Source organism: Pelodiscus sinensis, chromosome 8 (genome assembly GCF_049634645.1).
Source record: "Pelodiscus sinensis isolate JC-2024 chromosome 8, ASM4963464v1, whole genome shotgun sequence".
Taxonomy (NCBI): Eukaryota; Metazoa; Chordata; order Testudines; family Trionychidae; genus Pelodiscus; species Pelodiscus sinensis.
This window is the reverse complement of record NC_134718.1, coordinates 10,042,405-10,063,869: the sequence shown is the minus strand read 5'-3', so window position 1 is coordinate 10,063,869 and position 21,465 is coordinate 10,042,405. Positions and strand designations below refer to the sequence as shown.

The 21,465-nt window shown below is 41.3% G+C and overlaps 1 protein-coding gene across 27 annotated transcripts in view; it reads left to right on the top strand.

The window, feature by feature from the left end:
• The window catches only part of KCNMA1 (potassium calcium-activated channel subfamily M alpha 1), a 742,164-nt gene that overhangs the window by 354,625 nt on the left and 366,074 nt on the right, over positions 1-21,465 (top strand). For all 27 annotated transcript variants that reach the window (XM_075934710.1, XM_075934709.1, XM_075934712.1 and 24 more), the window contains one exon: positions 20,746-20,807. In XM_075934710.1, the coding sequence (XP_075790825.1) occupies positions 20,746-20,807 (62 nt within the window). The remainder of the gene's footprint in view (positions 1-20,745; positions 20,808-21,465) is intronic.

Sequence of the window (21,465 nt, the reverse complement as noted above, 5' to 3'; positions counted from 1 at the left end):
TGCCAGTGGGCTGCCCAAGACTCTCATAACACTGTTAGAAAGTAAGATCCCAGTAGGGGTTGTAAGGCAGAGGTGCCATCCCATTCCTGCCTGAAGGTTCTACCCCCCACAGCTCCCATTGGGCATAGTTCCCAGCCAATGGGAACTGCAGAACTGGCACTCAGGGTGGGGGCACTTACGGAACTTCCCTGGTTGTTCTGCTGCCGAGGAGCCAACAGATGTGGCTGCTTCCAGGGAGCTGTGCAGAGCTAGGTAGGTAGGCAGCCTGCCTTAGCCCCACTGCACAATCAACTGGACTTCTACCAGCCTGTTCTGCATGTTCAGTGATGCTGACTACAGTCCCCAGCGTCCCTTTTTGACCAGGTGTTACAGTTGTAAACAGCATCTGCCCCCTCCCCTTCCCCACACACACACCTGGCAACCCTGGTCAGGTAAAGAGTATAGATCTTCATGGAGTGGGAGTCTGCACAGGATGAGTTGCAGTTTGGAAGAGCTGGTTTAGAACTTTACGTAAGAGCTGGAGAACTAAAGAGGAAGAACATGGGAGGAAGCCCCTTTGTTTGTCCTGTACCATCAGAGCAAATGTAAATGTTTGAACTTGGGAGGCCATGGAGACTACAAAGGCCTGGAGGGAGGGTTCTAGGGCTTGCAAAGCCCAGTAAGGACTGAAAAGACCATTGAACCTGAGGCAGGAAGGGCTGGAAAGCATGACTGCATCTGGGGAAGAAACTTGGAAAACTTCATTTGAGGCCAACTGTTTTACCAGCATACTCAGGTTAGCATCTGGCCCACTTCACTGCCCTAATTTACCTTCTTTCACAATCAGTCAAAACACCACATGGGTTTTTGATTTTGCATTCCCCTTCTGGGGTTCTGGTTTAGTGACAAAGTTAGCAAAGCATGGCTTTAAAGTCTGGATTTAAAAACAGGTATCGCAGAAAAAATTGCTAATTGGAACACTCAACACAGGTGTGATCTTTCTTCCTACTCATGTGATTATTTTAATTTTTAGCTTTAAAAAGTAAAAAAAAAAATCTCTTTAAAGCTCTCTTGCTGTGATTCCTACACAAACCTTGACCGTGGTTTTGCTACTAGTGTGCTGAAACTATTACCTCTTAGGATGACCAACATCATCTCATTATTTCCTTAGACTTGTCTATATTCATAGGGTGTGTCTATACTACAGGACAGATTTGAATTAAGGCATACAACTTTAGCTATGTTAATTATGTAGCTGAAGTCAAAGTAGCGTAACTTGGCTTTTGGCGCTGTTGACACTTCAGCAAGTTGAAGGAAGAACACTCTTCCTTCGACTTCCCTTACTCCTTGTGAAAGAAGGGTTACCGGCATTGACCTAAGTGCCCCCCTCATTTCGAATTAGTTGTAAAAACTCAACCTTCTGAAAAAGGATTTAGCTTTTGGTTTCTCCATTATCACAAGTTTCTTCCCTGAGATGCATATCAATTCCAGCTCCCCCAAAAAAGCATGTCCAAGTTTCTCTTCTATGAATAATCCCTGAATCAAGAAAGTACTTATGTATGTACCTAAGTGCACATGCAAATGCTTTTCATCGTTACAGCTGTAGTGATAACTGCAGTAGCAGGAAATTAATTCCATTTAAATATTGTTGAGGTTTTCCTAGCATTCTCTCTGTGACATTGACTTATAATTCAAAGATTAACAGCACTCTCAACGTTTCCTTGTGGATAATGGTGTGACTTCTCTGCTACGAAGCCTTGATAATGGCAGGCAGAGTCCTCCAGCTGTTTGGTCAAGTGGCCTCAAAAGCATAAAAAATAACTACAAAGAGGAGTGCAGTCATAGTAAGTTAATGCAGTATTTTATGCATAGTCATAGATTTGTATGCATGTTTGCATCCATGTAACATATGTGCATGCCTGTGAACATTAAAAAGCCCATTTGGGAGAATTTAAAAGTGCAGATATAATAATGAATCCTTATTTGTTATATTGATACTGTTTGGCCCCTTATATTTAGTTTGTTAAACCATATGACACATTTAGCATGGAAAAGAGTTTGGAAATGCTGTAATTTCTATAACTGGCAAGGACTGAATTACAGATATATCGGTTAAAACAATGAAGTCCAGTGGCACGATATATCAGTTATGTTAGAAAAGTTCCCACTGGTTATACTTGCGTTATGATAGATATGATGGACCTTGTCTTAAAAGGTATGTCTACACAGCAGAGCTATTTTGGGATACCGGAAATATGCCAGAATAGCTACCCTGCATCTTTTGACTATGCCCACTATTTCAAGATAGGTCTCGAAATAGTGGACACGCTATTTTGGCATCCCTGTAACTCTCGTTCCACGAGAGTTAAGGGATGTCTTGAAAGAGCGTGTTATTTCGAAATTTGGTGCTGTGTAGATGTGCCAAATGTAGAAATATGCTATTTTAAAATTCAGTTGAAATAAGATACGCAATTTGCGTAGCACAAATTGCGTACCTTATTTCGAGTTTAGGATGCTGTATAGACAAATCCTAAGTCTGTAATTAAAACCATAGGTAAAAGTGCAAGCTATAGAAAAGAGAGTAGACAATAAGAAGACATTTTGCATTTTCAGATAACACGAGGCTTAAATTTTCCTTCATAGAGCCAGCATGCTTTGTGCAGGATGACTGCTACAATAAATTAGGCTACTGCTGTGTCTACAGTTTTTCTTTGTAAATTAATTACAGGGCAGCTTTCAATATTGGCAGGCACTCATATAAGGCTGAGTGATTAACTGTGTTTAGATTTGTTCCTAATGACCAAAAGAGCCCAGAAGGGAGGATCTGTACAAGAGAGGCTTTCCTGTACCTGTGAATCTCAGCTATCAATTTTGGTGAAATGACTAAAGGACAAAACTGCTGAAGGAAATAACCTTATATAAATGACCTTCCAAGCTGATGCGGTGTCTAACTGCATTGTAGCAGATTTCTTCTTCTTGATTAGCATAGTCTCTCTTGATTGATTTTGGTCAGTGACATCACTACCACGTGTTTGTTACCTCAATTAACTGCTAAGGAAACACTATGCAACCAACAGTAAGTTGTGTTTGTCATCACCGAATGAACCAGGCAGATTAGAGAGTGCCTCTAATCATACTGATGTCTTACCATTGAATCACAGAATACTAGAACTGGAAGGGACCTTGAGAGGTCATCAAGTCCAGTCCCCTTCCCTCCCGGCAGGACCAAGCACCGTCTAGCTCATCCCTAACAGGTGTCTGTCTAACCTGCTCTTAAATATCTCCAGAGATGGAGATTCCACAACCTCCCTCGGCAATTTAGTCCAGTGTTTAACCACCCTGACATTTAGGAAGTTTTCCCTAATGTCCAACCTAAACCTCCCTTGCTGCAGTTTAAGCCCATTGCCTCTTTTCCTATCCTCAGAGGCCAAGCCAAGACTTAAAAACCTCTAGGGATGGAGATTCCAGTCCCTTATGGAAAGGGGGAGAGGAAGGCAGAAATGATCACTATCAAGTAAGAAATGACTGTCTGAGAGACCACCCACTGGTTGGTGATTGTATATCCTCATATTTATCCTGGAGCAAGAAAGAGAATTTGGTTGAGTAACAGCTCACTTAAGGATCAGTGCCCGTTCAGTAGTGCTGCTTTTTTTCTCGGGAAAGGAGGGTTTGAAAAATGCATTGGGGAAGACAGTGCAAGCTGGGAGCACTGATGGGAATGTGCTTGAGCTAGGGAACAACTCTGGGTAATTCATGAAAGAAATCCCATGAATGGCTCTGCCACAGTGTGATTTGTCCCTTTTTGAAGGATCATCTGCACTGCACATTTCTATGTAGAGCACGTAGATGGCTCGCCCCCCTCATGCAGCTTTAAATAGTTGTATACACGGTGACGCCCTGATTAGGTGAGTACAGTAAAATCCTATTTGAGCCCTTTGGCTGTGTTTCAGGGCCTGCACCCTACACCACTCCCTACAGCCCAAGCAGTGCCTTCTCTGTCTACACTGCTATATTAAGCAGTGTAATGTCTGGCTGAGGTAGCCTATTCCAACCATAGGGAAATGCTGGCAGGTCCCTGCCCTCTGACACTGCTGATAAGTATTTTCTCCACTGCTTCCCCCTACCAGAGCCTTTACTTGCCACAATAAAAGGCTCTGGGAATGGAGACCTGCTGAACCCTTTCTGTGCTGCCTCCCCACAGCCTGCATTGCAGTGTGGTTGCAGTGCTCTTTTCACTGTGGCATATGCCCTATACATTGGCCACACGGGTGTGCAGTGTGTAGAGGAATCCTAAGATGGAGCTGGTGCACCTGTGACTAGTTAGCTGCATCCCAGTTAGGCTTAAGACCAGACAGCAGGGTCACATGTTGGCAAACATCTGAGAACAGTCAGTCAGGAGGAGCAGTTAAGAGTTGCCTGAGAATAGAGAGAAGTCCAATGGAGCAGTGGAGAGTTTCCTGAGGCCAAGTGCTGTAGGAGACCGCAAGGAGAGCCATAACAGTGAGTTGCCAATCGTGAGCCATAAGAAACTGTTGGGGGCATGGGCTAGAGCTGAAGAAAACTACCAAGTTATCTGAAAGCTCATGCGTTGGCTCCTAGGAAGAAGAAATGAATCAGTTTGGTCAGCATAAGCCAGGCCCAGAAACAAGGACTTGATTCTGAAGGGACGTCCCCAGGAACAGAGGTAGGACTTCCAGGCCAGGAGGCCTGGGAGTAGAACATGCAGGAAACCCTGTGGAACAAGATGGAAGTGGAGAGCTGTAGGAGGAGCTTCCGGGCAGAGAGTTGGTCCAGGAAGGCTGTTTCCCTCTGCGGGGTTTGGACTCAGGCAAGACAGCCTGAGGAAGTGAAATAGTGCAGGGAGCCTTCTGACAGGTGATCTTGCTTGGAGCAATGGGGGAGATGTGGGCCTTGGAACTGTGAGGTAGAAGACCTGGAAGTTTGGGTTGAACAATTGATGACTCACCTGGGAAGGGTGACCTGTCAGTGAGATGTGCAGAGCTTCTGTGTTGATCTTGTTTGACTTTCGGATTTTTCATAAGCGGGACCTGTGGATTGTGGCACCTCGTATGAATAGAAGGGTTTGAGTTTGCTTCTGAGAAGAGAGAGCACTCCTTTGCATGGGTGAATAACTAGAAAACTGAAGCCAGGTGCCTTATTATAGGGTCCTTTTTCTTTCTGAAGAACATGTGTTGAGTTCATCCAGAATGTATTAGTCTGACTGTTCTCCGAACTACCCAATGCTCTTACCAAGCTGAGTGATTTGGCCTTCATTTTACCTTCATTCATTCCTTGGTTTGGTTTTCACTGGATACAGTGGGAAAGAAGGGCAGAGGGGAGGGGAGCAGGAGGGTAGAAGAACCAGTTCAATATCTTTGGCTTTTTTTTTTCAAATATTAACCAACAATCACAATGCCTACATGTCAGCTTGGGTAAGCAATACATCTTGCATCTAATTTAGAGAGAGGCATCACCTTTTAAAACAGTTAAATTCTTTTTGCTTAAAATGTAGCAGGCTAATGACAACACACACGTGGAGACTCTTCAATTGATTCAACCTTTAACTTGGTAAAACCACGAGGGTGTTCTGAGCAGGAGAGGAAATTTCTGTGAGGATTCTGTGATGGAGTTCCTTCAGCCTCCCAGGGCAATAGGTTCATCTCTTTGTGGAGCAGGCTGCAGTGTCCGACGGACTAATCCAGACCTTCCTTGTGGAGCCTATATGCCTTCACAGTGCTCTGCCCTCTGACACTGCTGATAAGTATTAATATGCATCTCCCTGGTCCTGTCTCTTCCTGGCTTGCCTAATCCTAGCTTGCCTTATCCCTTCAACTCAGGACCTGCTCCATGAGGTCCTGAAAAACAGTGGCTTCCACATCAGGGCAGGAGATGCTGCAATGTCTGGGGATATGAAGTTTCTCCTACTCAGCCATGTATTCTAGCTTTGTCCTGAATGCTTAATGGAGTCATTTTGGCTGCCATGTAAATGATACAACACCCAATATGGCTTCCCGGATCCGGCACTAATTCACCAAGGTCCCCAGTCTGCAAATGTACTCATGTTTGTAAGCACTTGCCAATAGCAGCCTTCCTTCCGATCTGTGTTTCAGATATTTATCTTTAAACTGTAATCTCATTGTCAGGAGCAAATGTATTATATAATCAATCCTGTCACTTTGTTTGCGTCAGTGTGTATGTTCGCATGTAGTGTACTAAACTGTTTGAGAATATGCTCTTCCATTATTGGCCTGATTCATTCTCTGATGAATGAATCACAGTCCACTGTTTGGGACATCAGTTCCACCCCGCTCCCGGTAGTTGTTCATTATTATGTAGCAAACAGAGAAGTGTGACATCACTGAATGAATCAATCAAGCTGGCGCAGGCTAATTTAGAAGAAATGTGCTGACATACAGTGATCAGTGTAACCAGAGAGAGAAACTTCTTTAAAAACATGGCAATTTGAAGCAAAATTGAAAAAGTTAAATTTAATTAATGTAATGCACGCTAAAAGCAGCTATCATCTCTTCGAGGTGACTTGATGTCTCAGTTATGGCTTTAAATTTTTTTGTGTGGGGTTTTTTTTTAAGTACACAGTCCAATGTTGTTGTTCACGACACAGTCAGACAAATCTGTTTTTGAAGGTCATGTTTGTAAAGCTTATTTTCTGAGTTAGCTCTCTGGCATTGTCCTGCCCTTCAGTTACATAGCATAAAAATTGATAGTTGCAACCGATGATTACAGGGAAACATCTTTCATATTGGGCCACTCTTTGAAGGCTGCAATATGGCTTTTTTGATGATTAGAAGTGAATGTAAATAAACTTAATCGCTTAACCTTACACGCATAACTGGTGCAGCAATGAGCTGCAATTGCAAAGTGCTTCTCTTCAGTTAATTTCTCTGTCTTTCTTTCCTGTAAATGTGTCTGCTTTCTCACATTCGGCACTCATCCATTTTGTTAATTATCAACATTATTAAAATGAACAAAAATAGATATGCATTTGTGCATTTGAAAATAAGAAAATATAAGGAAACCAAAGTAACTCCTTCCTTTTGAATAACGGTAAGGGATACACTAAAAAAGCTAGCGTTGAGCAATATATTCTACACACTTACTAGAGTTTTGTCCAGTTCTCAATTGTAGTACTTCACAGTCAGCTCTATGGTATATCTTGGTGAATGCTGATTTGTAATGGCAACCATTGCATTTCTTTTTCAGTTCCAATCCTGTAGCCCGACGATGAACCACTTATATGAATCGCTGACATGATTTTTCTAATGCTATTTCTGGAATACCCTTAGAGCCAGATATTGTATCTTTTAAAAAAATTCTTTTTAAGGGTCACTACACGGGCCTGCAGCAGAAGGACAGTTGTACATGGGCAAGGCTGTTTGTGCAAGTGTTCGAGGGTGGAGGTTTTTTATTCCCTCCCTGTTGTCATAATTTGCTCTTTCCTCAGGGAAGGCAAGGAAATCTAAGGAATTCAGGGTCTTATGTGAGGGCATGTAGGATCTACTTCCATACATAGGAGGTCCGGTGTGTCATGAAACCTCACCATGCTGTTTGCAAGAATAACTGATGGCGGCTGCGCTTGAGGGCTTGATGTCCTAGGGGGAGACTTTCAGAGGGTTAGTGAGAGAAAGAGCACAGGGTTGTTCTGTTTAGCTGTCCCTGGTGGGTAGATTGTGCCTGGCGCTGTTACCTTTTGCAAACGAGGGGCTTTGCACTGTGAAGCCAGTTTGCCTTTTCAGGTTTTGGTTACATGTTTTGCCTTGCTAAAGAGGTCAAGTGGATATAACTCTAAACTGGACTCATTACCCCTTGTGAGCTATAGCCAGGCTGAAGTTGTGTGCTGCAGGAGGAAGGGTGGAATGGATTAACCGTAGAAAAGATATATTATAGATACAGCTCTTTCACAACAGGTCTTTTTCTAGAGCCATAGTTTATTGGTAGCAGGGACCAGCAGATAATCTAGGCTGAATCCCTGTCTATGATAGATCACCAACACTACCCACACACCAAAGTCACTATAAACCCTGCACTGAATCCTGCTTCCAGTGGAAGTCAATAAGCGTTTCGCTATTAACTTGAGATAACAGCAACAGCATTTTTGCCATTGATCTTTTTCATGGGAGCAGGCCTAGTGCCCCACGATTATGCTCATGTCAAAGTTTGTTACAGTGTGCGTTTATAATATACTCTCCATCCACTCAGCATTTAGCAGTAGAAAATTACACATTTTGATCTGAAAGTAGTGCTTTTTTTAGGTTAATTAAATTAAAAACTGTATTGGCAAAGATACATGCACCTCAGTTGGTCACACTGCCAGGCATTCTCCCAATAAACCTAATTAACTTCAAACTGGGGAGCACTATTAACAGATGGGACTTTTTTTTCTTTGGGATTTTTCACTAATTAGCCTTTTAAAAATTAGGAATCAAATTGAAGATTTTATCTTTCTTGCCAATAAATCTGTGGGTTTTTCTTAATGGTTTTTATGTCAGGAGGTAGTTAAGGGGAAAAAAAACCCATTTGTATAAAGAAAGGAAAATATAATTGAAATGCTAGTAAAGATTAGAAGGGTGTAATAGACAACTTTTCAAAGATTTTCTTGAATTTGTTTTTGTTTACGCTTTTCCTAAAACAAGGGTCATTATTTAAACCATTTCTTTCTCCTTGTTTAATACACTGCTTGGTGGTTGTAATTTTCACACACAATCTTGATTCAAAAGGTGACTATTCACAGCCCTAATCTTGTACCTTCATGATACTAGCTTCTTACTGAATTCCAGACAAATTGTTTGAGCTGTGCAGATGGAGCTGAAGAATTCATATGTAACCCTACAATAACAAACCTGGGGTAAGGCTCATATGTACCTATATGAGAGAGAAAGAAAACAAGAAATAGATTGCTAGGTGTCTTGCGTGCTGGGTTGTATTTAGAGAAGACCTAGCCTTGGGGCATGTCTACATTAGGAGACTATTTCAAAATAACTAAAATCGATTTAATAACTCCTGAAATAACAAAGTTGAAATAGCCTATCCTCACTACAGGGAAGCCTCAAAATTAGTCCAAGGCAGGCTCTGTTAATGTGGATGCCCTACCTCGATTCAGAACCTCAGGAAGCACCGGGGAGTAATTATTTTGAATTACTCTGGGGAGTAGTTATTTTGGAATAGTGGCACCAAAGCGTCCATGCTACCACTGTTTCGAAATCACTATTTCACTATTAGCGTTATTCCCCAAGGAAAGCAGGCGTACAGATTTTAAAATAAGTGGCCCGCTATTTCAAAATAATGGGCTTGGTAGTGTGGACATTCCACTTATTAATTCAACCTAAGGGGGGTGATTTTGAAGTAAAACCCTAGTGTGAACCAGGGCTTGATGACCTATTATTGTAGTTAATAAGTTGCATTTCTGTATGTGTGCACATTCACAGTGATCTAGGGTCTTGTTTTACCAGATGCAGAGCCCCAGCCATGGGGATCTGAGTTCCAAAGGCTCTCCGTTAGATATTTCTGATATCTACCACCCTGGCATAAAAACACTGTCTATGGAGAATGAGAATGCTCAGTACATTATTTACTGTTCTGACTTTTTAAACTTCTGTCTTTTTGCTATTACTTCACACACTGTTGAACTCGGAGAGCTCCCAAGCAATTTTACTGAAAATGATCTTACTACACAGACTCAAAGGAATAAAAAGAGAAATACATGTATACAGCTGTATACCATAAATAGGCATTTATTCAACAGAATTGTAGTATGTTTTTGCACAGTGAGCTGTCCTCTGACACCATTGTGGTCAATCCCCACCAATGTATCGGTCCTCCATGAATTTATCTTAATCTCTTTTGGAATCCAGTTATACTTTCGGCTTTCATTAAATTCCCTGGCAATGAGTGCTACAAGCTGATTGTGTATTGTATGAGGTATTTCATTATGTTTGTGCTGCCTATAAATTGAATTGGGTGACGCTGGGTTCTCAAAGGGGTAAATAAAACTTCCTTATTCGCTTTCTCCACACCATTCACGATTACATATCCCCGCTTAGCCATCTCTTTTGTAACTGCTATGATCCCAGTCTTTTTAAGCAGTTCCATAGGGGACTGGCGCACATGACCTATGAGGAGAGTCTGAGGGTATGTCTACACTACCCCGCTAGTTCGAACTAGCGGGGTAATGTATGCATACCGCACTTGCTAATGAAGCCCGGGATTTGAATTTCCCGGGCTTCATTAGCATAAGCGGGGAGCCGCCATTTTTAAATCCCCGCTGCTTCGAACCCCGTGCAGCGCGGCTACACGGGGCTCGAACTAGGTAGTTCGGACTAGGTGCCTATTCCGAACTACCGTTACTCCTCATGAAACGAGGTGTACCGGTAGTTCGGAATAGGCACCCTAGTCCGAACTACCTAGTTCGAGCCCCGTGTAGTCGCGCTGCACGGGGTTCGAAGCAGCGGGGATTTAAAAATGGTGGCTCCCCGCTTATGCTAATGAAGCCCGGGAAATTCAAATCCCGGGCTTCATTAGCAAGTGCGGTATGCATACATTACCCCGCTAGTTCGAACTAGCAGGGTAGTGTAGACATACCCTGAGGGATTTGGGCTTATTTAGTATCCAGAAGAGAAGAGTGAGGGGGGATTTGATAGCAGCCTTCAACTTCTAAGAGGGAGGTTCCAAAGAGGATGGAGAGAGGCTGTTCTTGGTAGTGACAGATGGAAGAACGAGGAGCAATGGTCTCAGGGATCAGTGGGGGAGGTCTAGGTTGGATATTAAGAAAAACTATTTCACTAGGAGGGTGGGGAAGCATGGGGATGGGTTACCTAGGCAGATGGTGGAATCTCCATCCCTAGAGGTTTTTAAGTCTCAGCTTGACACAGCCCTGGCTAGGTTGACTTAGTTGGGATTGGTCCTGCCTTGGGCAGAGGGCTGGACTTGATGACCTCCTGAGGTCTCCTCCAGCCATATGAGTCTGTGATTGATTCATACATCTATTACTTTTTGTTGCCTTTCTTTGTACCTTTTCCATTGCTGATATGTCTTATAAGATAAGGCAGCCAGACCATCACAAAGTATTTGAGGTTTGGGCATACCATGGATTCAGGCCTGCTGACATGAGGAAGCAAAGAGAGTCTGGTGACTCTAAAAGGGCCCAGGATCCTGGACCCTTTAAATCACCACTAGAGTTTTGCACAGCACACTCTGAGGACTGGCAGGGGAGGGGAGGGGGACTGGCATGGCACACTCACTTCCAGGCCCCACCCTTTCCACCTGAGGTCTTGCCCTTTCTAGGAGCATAGAGCTGCCACCCTTGTCCAGTGGCCAAGTATGGCTGTTGGCTCCAGTGCATGGATTTATAGAGTGGCATTATGATATTTTCTTTCTTATTATCTGTGTCTTTAGTTCGGGACCCACAGGTCCGGACCAGTGCCGAACTAGAGAATTTGCTGCACCATGGGAAGTCAATATTATCTAGCAGCAATGCCAACACATCCACTGCTCATTGGGCTCTTAGAAGACACATAGGGGTAAATTAGAGCTAAATAACAGCACAGGACACTGAGAGCCAGGACGGGTGGCTGTAAACAAACTTTATAGGAATGTGCGAAACTTGGCCACACCTCATGATAAATGGACATCCGGCTCCCTAAAATCATGCCAGACCAAAGATGTCCGGCACTCTCTAGGCCAGCAACAAGAAAGGTTCAACCTGTAGTTCCTAACATTCTATTAGCTTTTGGGCTGCGACTTCACAGATGTAAAACAGATGATCTCAGAGGATTGTCCATGATGACTCTAAGATCTCTTTCTTGTATGGTGCTAACTAATTTAGACCCCAACATTTTGTGCGCATATAGTAGAGTTTTTCCAACGTGAATTACTTTAAATATCAGTGTTGAAAATGTCAATCTGCAAAGTAATGGAAATTTATTTTCAAATTAGTTGGAAGCTTTAGGCTGCTGGTGAGTTGCTAATGCCGCCATTGGTGTAACTAAATTAATGGACCCTGGAGTTAATGGAAAATGGAGATTTCCTGTAATAAGAAATAATTTATATTCTTCTTATATAATTCAAAATACAGGGGCTAATAGAGACTGCTTTAGCTTTAAATATTGTAAAAAAAACAACTCTCAGCATCTTATTAGCAACTAAAGATATTCACAACCAAATTAAAGTTGTGACCTTTAAAATATTAATAATGGGCAGTCTAATATATTCCAAGCAGTGCAATAGGTCTTATGCTTTAGCACCGAAAATGAAGACTGACATTGTGACCTTAGAATAAGCAGAGTCTCAGACACAGATGTCTGAAATAATATTTCAAAGCAAGACGACACCAGTTCAAGAACGTACTAGACGGAATTTTTCCTGTCTTCCTGATTCCATAAAACAATTTTTTAGATTTCCCTTTTCTGTTTTCCCCCCAGCTTTAACAGCATTAGGAATCTGTTACTCTCAGTTACCTTGCTTTCATCCTCCTATTCTTATTAAACTAAGGGATTAAAGGAATGTATGTTTCCTGCAATATTGCTATCCTCTTCATTAGAAATTATATAGATCCATATCAAAACAGAATAAACTACCTCAGATGCAATAAGAACAGAGTGTGACTGAGAGATATCTAATTTAAACTAGAAACTAGCTGCATCTGCCTCTAGGACAGAGCAAAATGGGTACCTGCAGGGATCAAACAATGGGTGGAAAAGGAAAGAAGCAAATTCTCTTTGCATCTTATGCACGGGATGAGCTTAACTGAAGTCTGGTCTTCATTTAAAGTAGTTAACAACCAGCCCAAAAGCAGTATGGAGAAGACTAGTTCCTGGGCCCCAAAGATATCTTCAAAACTGGCTCTGTTCCCTGGAAATTCTTAGGTAGCTCTGCACAGGGATAAAGTAACCCCATGGCTGCCCCACATCAGCTAAAATAGTTTTGTGAAGCACTGACTCTGGGGCTGAAAAATCATTGTGTAGACAGATTGGAGCCTAACCTCTGGGCTGGGCTGTCCTTAGAAGTTATGGGGCCCTACCCAGTACTGTTAAACTGCTGCCCCTCTGCTCAATGGCAGCCCGGGGGAGTGGGGTGAATGATTTTTTTAGAGATGTGATTTTATAATCCTCAGCAATGCACTAATGACATATTTGTAAAGCAGTTTTTAAGCAAAGGTCTTACCTACACTATGCGGCACCATTGATGTACTTTAGCTACACAAATAGCCTAGCTGAAGTCAATGTACTTGCCCTGGCATTTTTGGGTGCAGGAAAGGCCAGTGGCATCTGCTCTCCCATCAACACTGGCTGCTCTTCTCCTCTTGGTGGAGAATGACCATTTATGGAAGTGCACTCGGAGATCAATTCATCACACCTACAGCAGACATGATGAATCGACAGCCAGTGGCTCGATAGCTTCCACATTGATCCACTTCACAGTGTAGATAAGGCCTCAGGTCCTATTGACTGACACAGTAAATTCAGAAACTGGCAGTATACAGCTGGGGTTGGCAAATGCCTGTTAAGTGGCTTCATTACCACTCACATGGCTCTTTCACAGGCTCAGGGTTCTGCTACTAGGTCCGGCAGACTTTTTTAGTTTTAAGTCAAGTAGCTCTTCTCCAGAGGAGCCAGGGCCACAGAACAGAGATAGGAAGAGATGGGGCGGACATTAAGACCCAATAGTGCCCCAAATTTTCAGGTGCCCTACGCAGCTGCATATTTTTGACCCTGGCTATGAGATACTGTGAGGGTGGAGAATGCTGGAACTTGAGCCCCCAGCCTGAGCTTGAATATCTAAAGAACAATTTGTAACCCCATGAGCCAGGATCAGCTAGCCCTTGCCAGCTGTGGCTGTGCAGCACAGTTCTGATCCTCATGAAGACATGCCCTTAGTCAACTGACCTTCCTGCTGACATTCCTTCTCATCACAGTTCCATTGGCCAAAGGCAGAACAACTTGTTGCAATTGCTGTCAGTCATTCAACAGACCTCTTATTTTGTTCAAAGGCAGCAAATTCAACAAAAATAGCGGCTATTTATACAGTTCTTTTTAAAAGTTCACTCTAAAATATGTATCTTGCGTCTTATGTAAAGTTGAACAGGAAAGTTTTTTTTTGTTACGCTCCCCCGTGTGTTTTAGGAAACTCGATTGAGTTTCTAGGAACCAAGAAAGAAGAGGAAAGCAGGAGAGAACATAGGGAGAAGGACACAGAAAAAGACCTCACTCCTTTGACTTGCAGCACGCTTACACTGTAAAATTAAGCCAACCTAACTTATGTTGGTGTACGCATCATTTGTGTGCGTCTCCACTTCGTTCCTTGTGTCTGCAGTGCGCATCCTCACTGGGAGTGCTCAATAGACTTATACCTTGAAGCATAGGTTCTGAACTTAGTTCTTTTTAAAAATATTTATTAATATTATCCTAGATATTTTTACTGTCCATATGCTTTCTCTGTACCATTTTATCTCTCTTTTAATGTCCCCAATTATTAATCTACTTTCTATGAAATCAGTTCCAAGCTTTTCAGTCTCTGTTCACATATGTGTGTTTAATCTTGCTAGGGCGCATTGCTTCATTACTGACTTAGGATAAGCAGTGCTCCCTTTTGGGTTATTGGTAGGACCATTTCCTGCAGGAACCCTTTTGTTCCATAAAGGACTTTTACACTTATGCTTGCTAGACCTGCTCTTGGGTGACACATGATCATACCCTGAAGTGTTATGGCTTCATTTAAACACTGTTTTCTAAATATGCACACGTCTCTCTTTTCTGTTGCTTCTTTACATCCTTCATGGAAATCTTGATTGCAGAGCCCTTATTACTCTCTTAGTTGTTCATCTGGATGCATAGTCCGTCATCTCAAGAAAAACAGCCTAGCCCAAGCTCCTCGAACATTGCTAATGTTAGAGGAAAACTGATTTGTCTGTAGTTCATTCACAGGTGAATGGAACATGAATTTTCTATTGTTTCTGTGATTGCCTGCCTCAAAAAAAGGCTTTGTGACATTTTATTGAACTCCAGGTTGTTTTATTTTAAGAAGGATTTGGAGATTGTACAGCAACTGTTTTATTTTTTCCCCCTGTCAAAGTGGTGTTTATTTTTTACTCAGAATTAAATGCCTAGTCAATGTAGTTACCACTGAATAATTCTCTCTTCCCTGTGCTTAAACAAACAGTAAGTTATTACAAAAAACAGATTCCTTCCAGACAAAGATAGCAGCTATAATAAATATGTAGAAGTAGCAATATTGTGCGAAATGCATTGGAATAATAAAAGGCACTAGACAGCCTTTTTTTGCTCTAAGTCTACTTCATAAACAAAGTATCCTCCCTGTCTCACCACGGCTTCTGGTGGCCGTGAATCCAAGAGGACCCACTCAAGTTATAACTTTTCACTATCCCTTTTAAGAAAGCAAAAGTATCCAGAAAGTAAACATGAAATAAAATAAAAACTTTGCCAGGGACTCAGAATCTAAATCTGGATCCAACTCCACAAGGGGCATACCAGTTTATAACCAGCTCAACTTAAAATCCTGGATTTTAATATCCATGAACTTGGAGATGTATGAAATGTGGATCCACACCAAATTATGTAACTTGGGCCCATTTCTATTGAACCAATTAATCAGACGGGGGGGGGGGGGGGGGATTTTTTGGCAGGGTCAGCCATGAGCTCAACTAAATTGTGCATTTACTTTGGGCCCTGGATGCCAGGTAACCTTGGCAAGTTACAGCCCAGACTCACTTCCTTTTCTGTTAAGGGGAGTAGTAGAGGAAGAAGCTCTGCTAGCAGGAGGAGAGGGGAACAGAAGTCTGATTCCTCTCAACCCTCTACCCTGTCTGGAGTCTTGGGGCAGTGTAACTTATAAGGCCAGCTTTCTCTCTAAGTACAATGGGAGTGGGGAGAGAAGCCCTGATCTAAGTTTTTTGTGTATTTTAGGATAACAGACAAAATGCTTAAATATTTGGGATTATTAGCCATATGGTTATAATGTATTTGAATGTCTCAGAGGAGTCAATAGGATTTGGTTAATGGAAGATGTAGGAATTCTGTTGGGAGATGGATGCCTAAATCCTTTAGTCAGCTTTGTTGTTCTCAACCAGGTTCTGTAGAACAAAATTCCAATAGTGTAATGAGTGTTTGAAAACACTCTGTATAAATTAAATATAGCTCCACTTGTGGGCTGTAATGCTGTTTATTCCAAAGTATACCGCTAGTTGGTTACTCACTGAGGCATATTATGCCACAAAACATTATTTTTTTTATAGGAGAGGCAGAACTCAAGTCCATATCTACTTGCAAGGTTTAGAGGACTTGGACTTTGCTTATAACCATAGCTGAGTGATTCCAATGTATTCAGTCTGTAGTTACCATTATTTATTATAACAAGAAATATGCCATTAGCTAGATACTATATTCAGTCTTCACTTTGTTTATAGGCTGCATGACTGAATTTTCCATTATGATTCACATAATAGTAATGTGAACCTTGACCCAATGATTGCCAAACTTTTGCATGCAGATTGAGTAGTTCGGTTCACTTTGTGTGTCTTGCAAGCATTTTAAAATAATTGTTTAATCCTGTGCAATTAATAGTTTTATAGATGACTCATAGAAGAAGAGCCAAAACATAATTACTAAACCTATGGGAGTCAATTTTTTGTCAAAGTCCAGATTTCTTGGGCAAGGGATAGTTCAGACTCCAGAGAAAGTAATTATAAAAATAACAACAGCAAATGATAAATAAAAAGATTTGGGGATCCATTGAAAAGTGTCTGATAGTCCAGATTTGGTCCATGGTCTGCCTCTTGACCTTTCCCTGGCCTAAATTTTAGAAAGGTTCACATATGGATCCAAGCTTTGCACCTGTTCAGTCTCTCCAGCACGCAACACTGTAAAATAATTGTTTTTAATTCCAGACTTTGGAAAATAAGAGACTATCTCTAACCAAATTTCAAGCTGACTTGTAACAGTCAAAGGCTTTATGTGGTGTACAAGTTCCTTATAAAACCCCATCAATTCCAGATTTTAACCTCTTGGCATGGGCTTATTCACTTTCTTTACTTATACAATTAGGACTGTTCTCTTTTCCATCAAAATTAATAGCAAAACTCTTAATTGAACTGACATCTAGTTGTATGCATAGCATAAGGGTTAAATAGTAAAACCTCTAGTATTACTTCAGCATTAAGGGTCTGATCCATTGAAGTCTACAGCAAATCTCCTATTGACTCCAGTGGTGCAGGATGAGGTTTCATGGCCTTGTGTTGACAAAGGATGAAAGTTTGAGAAGGTACTCTTGGACAACCAAAATGTTGAACTGAATAATCTCTGAAGAGTGAAACAAATCTCTGAAGAAGGTTCGACTGATCAGCAATTTGGTTTTCTCAGAAGTAGAAAGATACAAAATGATGCAAATCCTCGTTATTGTTCCTGTGACTTGTGTCCCTGCAAGCTTCAATATACCATACGTAATCACAGTTGCACCACTTCAAAAAGTGCCATTATGCTGCTGAGTGATGGCTAAAAACCTTGGGATTTCCAGTTCTTTTTTTCATTATCTCCTCCTAGAATGGACACATTGCACATTATTCACTGCATTGCTTATTGTAAGACTGTTGGGTTCTTTCATAATACTATAGCTTCAGAGATAACTTAAAATAGATAAGTTTTTTTTGTTGTTGTTTTAGTTGTGTAGACTATGCAGTATTGTTCCTTTAGCAAAAACCTATTTTGCTAAAAGGAAGGGGGAAAATATTTCCACTGGAATCCAAATGAAAAATAACCCCCAAAACTTCCAGAGATGATTGGATTTAATTTGTGAAGATATGTAAGGAGTCTTCCAAAAAGCCACAAGGAAAACCAAAGCTCCCATGACTGGGTCATAGGCCGCCAGAGCACCCAGTCACAAGATGGACTCGTGAATCAGAAGGAAGAGACAACTGTAAGGTTGTGAACCACATTCAGATGCCAGGAGTCCAGCTGGCCTAGTTTGCCATATGGGGGAACAGGAACCCAGTCATTCATACAGCTTTTTGTTCTTGCTGTGAGCTTAAGAAGGGCCAGTAGGCCAATCAACTGCTCTGAGACTAATAGGACTTTGTGGAGTAGAGCTTTAAGCTGGCACTGGGTTCATGTTTTCTTGGTAAGGAATTTCCAGTAGGTGGCCAGGTGGACGGTTGGAGTAAGCCTGCACTTGCAAACTTTGCAAACTGAGGTTTGAGACCACGAGTCGTGACGTAGGTCTTTATCATCTTGGGGATAGCAAAGGTTTTAGAGTTTGTGGAACAATAATAAACTCGGTGGTTAAAGGAAACATTGAAGAGTTACAGCGAATTATTTGTTGAGGATGCAAAAAGTTAATTAACTGTGGATTAGAATAATAGATTGCAGAGTGATAGTCCTCCAGAACAAATCCCTCTCTTTATGAAGCAAATACATTGTGTTTATTGTGCATAGTCCTACTGGGCTCTTGCTGCAGTTCAAAAGCGGAAGCTCCGCAGGCAGTGCGGGGCCAGCAAGGTACTGGCCTTGTGCTCCCTGCAGCACCTCAGCCTTTGAAATATACAAGAGCCCCAGTGGGGCTTTTGTACATTTCAAAAGTAAAATAGTAGTAGAAGCATCACAAGCAGAGACTACTTCAGTCCCTGCTTGTGCCGTTTCCCACTGTGCCTCTACCTCCCTGGACCCCCCGGAAGTGGTGGTGGTGAGGAATTGTCTTTTAAGATGGCTCCCCCCAATACCGGCACCTGTTTCCCTCACCAAGCAAGGGGAAGTGACTAGTTGCATCACTAGTCGACTATTTGATAAGCTTATACCTATCAGTCAATTAATCGACTCGTTGCTTACATGCTTAGTGACAATTGAACCATAGCAGCGCTTTGATTGCAGGGGGGAGCATACTGGCTCAGTCAGTGTTGCATGCAATCAGCACTCACCTCACTTCACGTGCCCTTGCTTTACATATGTGTCACTTTAGTAATACCAGTTTTGGGGGGGGAAGCCGAAAACCTATGTGGACAGAAAACAGTGGACTCTGGCAACCTTGTGTGTGGGCAACAGTTAACAACATGTCTTGGGACCACACGTAGAACCCCAGTAGGCCGTATGTGGTCCTCAAGCCACAGGTTGCTCGCCACTGTCCTACCCTGTCACTAAGGACTTGATCCTGCACCCACTCAAATCAATTGTTTCGGTATCTTTTAAGAGTGCAAGAAATTGTGACAAGGAATCACTGTTTTATTCCCACAGAGCAAGGCAACTTACATATATATATTTGCTTGGTTGAGAAGGAAAATAGAAAATATTCAAGTCACTAACTTAGTAATTCTCTAAATCAAAATCATTTACCAAGCGAAGTGGAAAGTTTAGTTTTAGATTTACTAAATATATTGTTAAAAACAAAATACTTTTTGCATTGGCTAAGCATGTTTCCTGTTAAAAAGGATTTGTCAAAATAGCATGACAATTCACATACTCTTTTCCTTTAAAATGTATCCCTATATATCTATCTGTTCAAACATTCTTGGATTTTGGTCAGTATAGTATGTGAACCTCCAGACAGGATAGAGAAACTGATATTTTAAATTTTAAAATATGCATTGTGTGTGTATTTATCTGTGGAGAATACATGACTGCAAGAAATGAAAGGTGGAAGAAAGGTTTTATTGGAGTATGTTAGAGATTGCGGCATTGGTAGCAGAGACATGAATAAGTTGCCCAATTATTTCTATACTAGAGCCAATAAAACATTTATAGTACATCACCCATATTCCGTATTCTGTATTTCATGTCCCATATAATTTACAGGAAAAAAAAGTTTAAAAACTTTTTCAGAAAACTTGGTTTTATTGATCTTTTTTGTATCTCTTTGTCTATAAAACTAAGGTCCTTGATCAGTCCAAAAGTGTGAGGCTTAGAGAGAGAATGATGTGTCTTTTGAAAATGCATCTGTTGAAAAAATAAATACAAATGATCTGATATTTCCCAACCTATTAGCACTGAAATTGAAAACTTTGGGCTTTAAAAAGGGGCTTTTCAATGGTCATATGCACCCATTTCTAACCTTCATGGTTTGCAAGATATTGGACCTTAGCTTTAGGCTAGTGATAGGTTTGATTTTCCCTGCAGTATTAGATGAAATGGCACAGCTATGTGAAAAGAAGAAGAAACTTATCTGCTAGGGTGTTGGAAAGAGAAATCAATTATTTGAAGCTGCCTGAAGGCTTGGAATATCAGAAGCTGCTCTGGTAGAGATGGGAGTATGAGTGGGCAGCGGATTGGTAAAATGATCAGAGGTCATGGTAAAAGTCAATGATCACAGTCATAATTCTATAAACACATGGATTTCACTATCACACATGTAATATAAATGTATATGTAATCTAATCTGTCATCTCTATTGGTTACCTACAAAAAATGTGACTTTTATGAGAAAGCTGAAGGATAGCTCTTTTATAAAGCAACATTATGACTATTAATAACTTTCAGTGGGGGAAATCTGTCATTTAAAATTAATGCCTCCATTTCAGCAAAAGTTAGGATATAGGAGCCATTTGCAAATTGCATTTCCCTGACATGGAAGTCAGTCTCTCCTCAATCCAATGAAATATGTTTGAAAATGCAAGCAGGGTTAGTTCTTAAAACAAGCGACACGCAAAAATAAATTGAATGATGTTTTACATATTATTTTCTCTTTCAAGTGTGAAAGAATAAATGTTTCCGTCATACACCGTTAAGTGATTGCATTTTTCTTTTTGTTTTTTTGCAGGTTGTCTTAGTCTTTGCTCTTAGTATTGGTGCTCTTGTAATATACTTCATAGATTCGTCAAGGTGAGTATTCTAATACATTTCCCCTCTTTTCCTAAAGCAATTATATGCTTTAAATTGCTCCATTCATCTACTTCAATTCAAAGCTTTTTATACTCCTCACCTGAATGCAAAAGAACTTTATAATAGTTCATAATCTTCTAGGAGAGGTTTAGGTATGAGGGAAAGATGTTTTGTGAACTGCATTAGTTTTGGTTATATGTGGTGCTAGAGAAGAAGAGGATAGAAAAGAACATTCCTCTGAGTTTAGAGCCTGCATACTGCAGGAACGTATTATACTTCTGGTTAAGCTGACTCTATCCTTGAAGGATAAAAGTAGAATAGAGAATGTAGAGAAGGAAGATGGACTTGAGAAATTATAAAGATAAATAGCGTGTATCTAAGGAGACTTCCAGGAACTCCTTAAAAAACACGTTAAAACCCTCTATGTAGTAAAAAGCACTGTTACCTCTTTGGATTACCAAATTCTAAATTTGATGGGCTTATCCCAGGCCATGCAAGCTAAGCTTGTAGGACGTGCAAAACATTTAACCTTTTGTGTGTGTGTGTGTGGGGGGGGGGGGGGAATGAATAAAATGTGGTTCTGTGCTGATGTTTCAATGAGAGGTGCTCAAAGTTTCCTCATGACTGTACATCATCAGTGGAAACGTAACAGTCCTGT